A 6,000-nucleotide genomic window follows, 5' to 3' on the forward strand; every position below is an offset into this window, starting at 1 on the left:
ACCATTATATTATAGGGTAATCGATACAGGCTATACCGGTAGCCTACTGTAATTTCATATTATGAGTGAAAAACATCCTCACCCACTCAGAAACAAAGAGGAGCCTACTCTGTGCTCGCAAGACTGGCCCGAAGATACTTCTGTACTACGGAGACATCAGTCCCATGAATTGTATAAACTAGGATATTCTGCATGCATCCGACCAAATACTGAATACACACCTGTGTCATTAACTAAGAGAAAGAGCAGGCAGGCAGGCCAGCTGGAGGGAGAGAGAGGAGGGGCAGGCAGAACCATGTGGATATATCTTGCTAATCTAATCTGCATCTTGTAATGTCTTGTCTTGCATGCCTCACATATTCACCAAAGTAGCCTAAAGTTTTCCTCCTCCTCTCTGGTTCAATTTAAATTACACAACTTTCCCCAGGCCTTTATAGCCATATAGTCGTCTGGTTAGGCTATAACATGGAAAATAATGTTTTGTGATAACAGCACTGTGAATTTAATTGTTTTCTCGTTTAGGGATTTTTCTTAACGTTAAGCATACCAACCTCGTTTAAATATTGTAATGTTTAAACTGTTCACATCCCTAGTTTGGACTAAGATAATGAAGAAGGGTGCTTGGGACCCATGTTGATTTTCTGTATTGTACATCCATTGGGGCGGCAGCGTAGCCTAGTGGTTAGAGTGTTGGACTAGTAATCGGAAGGTTGCGAGTTCAAACCCCCGAGCTGACAAGGTACAAATCTGTCGTTCTGCCCCTGAACAAGCAGTTAACCCACTGTTCCCAGGCCGTCATTGAAAATAAGAATGTGTTCTTAACTGACTTGCCTGGTTAAATAAAGGTAAAATAAAATAAATTACTCATTGCCACACATGATGTTACATGGTTGAGCCTTTAATGCTAGTGCAGATACTATGTCAAACCTACTGTGTCATTCAATCCCTATTGGTGACAAGCAAAGAACAACATTGAAATAACAACATCATGTTGTAGGCAATTGTTTGTTTGTTTGTGTTTGTTTTTTGTTTGTTTGTCCATGAAGCTTTGAATCAGGGCTTAGTTTGAGCCTGACCAGTCAAATGTGGTCTTTTATCCCAGCTTCCTGATGAGTCTCACTGACTTATGTTCCCCTTTTCCAGCACCCGTGAACAGAAAACTACAGCCTAATGTATTTTTAGATGTTAGATGTTGGTGTGTGATGTCTGTTAGAAAGTGAGACTCATCAGACTCTCAGTCTGTGCCGCTCTGACATTGCTCGTCCATATATTTACATATTCTTAATACCATTCCATTACTTAGATGTGTGTGTATTAGGTATGCGTTGTGAAATTGTTAGTTATTACTTGTTAGACATTGCAACACGGTTGGAGCTAGAAACACAAGCATTTCGCTACACCCGTAATAACATCTGCTAAACACGTGCATGTGACCAATAACATTTGATTTGATTTGGATTAAGGCATATCTTGGAACAGTGTGCACTGGAGTACTGACACATCCTGTCGCCTGACCCCGAGCCCTACGCTCCGTGCTGCTTTTCAGGCCAAGACCATGGAGCCTCCGCCACTCACTAATTGAATGACACTAATATGTGCCAATACACAAATAGGAACACCTATGAATGTGTGTGATAACGAGACCCACTTATACTTCTTCACACTAAATATGTCAGCATGTTGTACGGGGACTGTTACTATGACCTTGTTAACAGCAAAGAGAGGACAACTAACAGAACTGTTACTATGACCATGTTAACAGTAAAGAGAGGAAAACTACCCAGTTAGCATTGAGCACGCGGGAGGCCGGCGTCCCTCCAGAGTGTTCGAGCGACGTGAGACGGCTTTTTTGCCCATCTTCTTCATTCACCCCCGATATGCCGCTTTGTAAAGCGGCAGCCGTTCTCCTGCCATTCACTTGCCGTTTTCCTCACACAAAACATTCGGTGGTGATAAATACAAACAATTCAACCGATCTTTAATTCCAGTGTTTTTTTTATTTTATGAAAGCTAGCTAATGGCTACTATCAAGGCATCAAGACAGGTCTGAAAACTTAATGAAGCAAAGGAGGTAACAAGGATAACTTTCTGGTGAAGGCTTTTCGGCTTCTTCTGTGGTGTTTAAGATGTGCCACAACCAATATTGTACGTAGTGATCAACACTTTTCTTCAAGTGTGTGAGAAGGTTTAAAGAGGAACCGTTTGTATTGCTTCAAATACAGAATAGTATATTAAATCAATGGCAAAAATGGAGGCTATTTTTGGTCATGATCATGATATCATGAATCTACTTGAACTGTAAATGATTAGGTGTATCACTTTGAGTCATCTTCTATGATTTTAGATGCAGTTTGGCCACATGTGGTTGTATTGTGTTTTTAAATTGGCAAAAAAATCGAATCATATTAAAATCACAACAAATGTAAGGTATTTATAGAAACAACAGAAACAACTTGCAGCCTCTGGCTGTCTGTGATTAGCTGGAAGGTGACAGGCCCAATTTGAGGTTAGAGAAATTCCTTGCCATTGTCTTTCAAATTAACTCATGTCTAGATGGCTTGCCTAGGGCTTATAACTGTCCTCTGAGTGGGGGATAAACGCCAGAGATGCAAAAGTGGCCTGCCAAGGGCTTATAGCGGACCTACTGTATGAGTGGATGCTACCCACCAGAGATGCAAATCACGTTTGGAATGGAAAACTCCCCTCGCCCACTGGCAGTACGAAATTATAGTTTATAGAAAGTGGAAAATAGCAAGCGGGAGGAATTATTTGCGTACTGGGAAACAGCACTGTTAGTATGACCATGTTAACAGCAAATATGGCACGTCATACTGTACTTTGTAAAGGTCCTTTGGATTAATATTCACAGGTTGTCATTTATTGGAGGTAGCTCTTCAGGGTAGTCATCAAATCTGATTTTAAACCTTAACACTAACCTTAACCACATTGCTAACTCTAATGGCTAACCCTAGCCTTAAATGAAGAACAAGAATATATTGTTTTACAATAGGCCTATAGCCAATGTTGACTTTGCAGCTGGGCCATCTAGCGGAAACCGCTTAGTTCTGCCTCTTGGGCAAGACTCATGACAATAAACGTCAACCTGCTACTTTTTGAAGGCCCTTTGGATTAATATTCAGTGAAATAATTGGCTTAATAGGGTGTCAAAATGGATCATGTGCAGTATGTTTTCAAATGACATATGCTGTACCATACGTACTGTACCACCAAGCAGGGGCTGATGTCATAGACCTTCATAGTTCCAGAATGTACTGATGATGGCAACCATTTTGGTGGAGCAGGAATCCAAACTAGTCTAATTGGAATGCATAGCAATAGAGTTCTAATTCCTAATACTACAGTACAATGTATTTGACTCTGACACCCTAGGACAGGTGAGTGATGGCCATAGCAGCTGGGGATTCAGACTCAGCCTGGTGTATGCAGCCCATTACTTTAAGATGGATCTTTTGGAATAAACAACGCTCTATCTATGTTGTGTAATTAATCACTAAATCTTCTTCTGGTTTTGTAGCCCCGCAGCCAGGTCAGACTGACTGAGGTTTTTACACACTGCCTGTGTCATAAATAGTTGCAAATCCTAGTTTAATCTAGTTTAATCTGTGGTATCCATTAATGTGAACTAACACCCTGCTATCTCCCCTGTTTACAGGTCACGCGATAGTGCTGTCTGTCCTGGACCTGAAGACTTGGTGTCATCAGTCATTTCTTCCTTGACAGAAACCACTGGGTCTTCTTGGATGTGAGAACTATGTATTGAATGATTTTGGGAAGGAACCAGAGACCAGTAAGGGAACATGGAAAACTCCTGAAATTCTACTGAACGGATGCAGAGCAGAGACATGACCTGGAAATAACATAGAACCACCTATCCAGACTACTGATTACATCCAATTCCTAGCCGTTATTGTATCACCCACCAAATTCCTGTTTGTGTTTTTTCCTCCAACGGACTACTACAGTAGGAGATCCAACCTGCAAGGTATTTATTCATTAAAAAGACATACTGTGGATTACGCAAGCGAGATAAACCTTCATTCGAAAACATGTGACGTGACATTTTCAAATCTCTTTCCTCTTTTTGTCACTGAGAGCTCAGTGACTCCAAAACAATGTGTCTGTGTTCGAGATGGATTTTAGATCATAAGCATTTCCATTCCTTTTTAGCTTTATGAAGCAGATGTCTCTTCTTTTTAAAGTTTTTGATTTGGAAAAAAAATATGAAGTGTTTTTGAGAACTTGAGACATCAAAGGAGATGGCACAGCAGAAAAAAACAGTTCTAACCTCTACGTTTCAGTGTTTTGAATTAAAAGACAACATCCCACTGGGCACAGACTTCAATTCAACATCAATTCCATGTCCGTTAAACGTAATTTCATTGATTGGATGTGTAAACAATGTTGATTTAACCAGTGTGTGCCCAGTAGGATGGTTTCACCAAACCAATGAAAATGACATAAGCTGAGCTCCAACTGTTTTACTAACTGTTTTACTATCTGTTTTTAAAAGCCTGGTGACCAACATTGAGTAAAAGTGTCAGTATTATCTCAATAAACCTATTTCAAAAGGATAACACTGGGTGAAAAAGGGTTTGGTTTTGTATCATAGTTTCAAACGTCTCTGCAACACAATAGATTTTACAACATTGCCGAGGCCACCATCGCAAGATCATCAAATACTGTAAAGCCGAAATAAAAAGGCAAGAATTTTAACACCCCTATTGTGCATATAAACCCCCACAGTACAAGCACAAAATGTAATAAAAAAATATAAAAAACCATTCCATGCACTTGTTTGTGCTATATCACAGTAGCGTAGTACTGAATGTTAACGTTACTGTGAGGCAGGATATCAACAACACTAAAAGTGGCCATTCTGACATGGTCCTGTCATGGGGGTTGATGACGCATTATGAAACAGAGGTCAGAATGGGAAACAATGAACTGCATGAAAAGGAGGCAACCTACTGCACTGACATCATATAGCACCTCTCCCACAGGTAGCCTAGCAGTTAAGAGTGTTGGGCCAGTAACCTAAAGGTATCCCCTTTCATTGCATTCTCTGGGAAACCATCAACTGTCACAGAGGTTAGCATATGCATGAACTCAGATTACATGAAAAAAGTCCTGTTTATGTCACAGTCCCAGACAACCTCTGTGGGACTTGTCTTGTGCAAGGGTAATGATGTTAGCATACGATAATTGTCCAGTATCCACACTGGAACTAATTTACAATTAGCCAGTCCTGCAAATAGTGGACTAATTGAAGTGGAAGAGCGCTGATCATTAATTCAGATTTGTATTAATTTAGAATTGTATTAATTTAGGGTTGTGTTAATTCAGAGTTGTGTTCATTCAGAGTTGTGTTAATTCAGAGTTGTGTTGATTCAAAGTTGCGTTAATTCAGAGTTGTGTTGATTCAAAGTTGCGTTAATTCAGAGTTGTATACATGGCACTGTTTTTCCTCTGGTCTTCACCCCCCTGCCTTCTGAAGAGCGTGTTTGTGCTTCTTATGAAGAAATTCACACAGCGAAGAAAAATACATTAAAAACAATAGTAGACCTTGATTGTGGTATTAGAACACCAAATAAATTAAATAAAGACATGTTTTAAAGGTAACCAAAACAAGTACTGTAAAATGGACCATTCGGGTTAGTTTCTTAAACCAACTGCTGCCGTTTTTTTTGCCATTTAGTGAGTAGCCCATTACCCTGCCCTCTACCAAAGCCGTTCAATGAAAGCCCTTTTGCACAAAGATGCTGTTTCCTTCTGAGCGATTTCCTGTTAGGAAGCCACCTCCGAGAAATCCCCAAACCGTTGTTAGTGCATGTCATTAAAAGCTTACAGAAAATAAACAGGAATTCAAGACGTACAGTCTCGAGCAGGGGTGGAACTGGATGGAGCACAGAGAAAGAGAGAGAGAGAGAGAGAGAGAGAGAGAGAGAGAGAGAGAGAGAGAGAGAGAGAGAGAGAGAGAGA

At 40.3% G+C, this 6,000-nt stretch overlaps 1 protein-coding gene across 2 annotated transcripts in view; it reads left to right on the top strand.

The window, feature by feature from the left end:
* The window catches only part of LOC124002482 (chemokine-like protein TAFA-2), a 166,199-nt gene extending 161,452 nt beyond the window's left edge, over positions 1-4,747 (top strand). The window contains exon 5 of one of the 2 annotated variants that reach the window (XM_046309900.1): positions 3,674-4,747. Coding sequence is in view for 1 of the 2 variants with exons in the window: in XM_046309901.1 (XP_046165857.1) it covers positions 3,674-3,685 (12 nt within the window). In the remaining variant the exon portion in view is untranslated. The remainder of the gene's footprint in view (positions 1-3,673) is intronic. The other variant, XM_046309901.1, reaches the window with a different exon arrangement.
* Positions 4,748-6,000: the final 1,253 nt, after the last annotated feature.

Source organism: Oncorhynchus gorbuscha, linkage group LG18 (assembly GCF_021184085.1).
Source record: "Oncorhynchus gorbuscha isolate QuinsamMale2020 ecotype Even-year linkage group LG18, OgorEven_v1.0, whole genome shotgun sequence".
Classification (NCBI taxonomy): domain Eukaryota; kingdom Metazoa; phylum Chordata; class Actinopteri; order Salmoniformes; family Salmonidae; genus Oncorhynchus; species Oncorhynchus gorbuscha.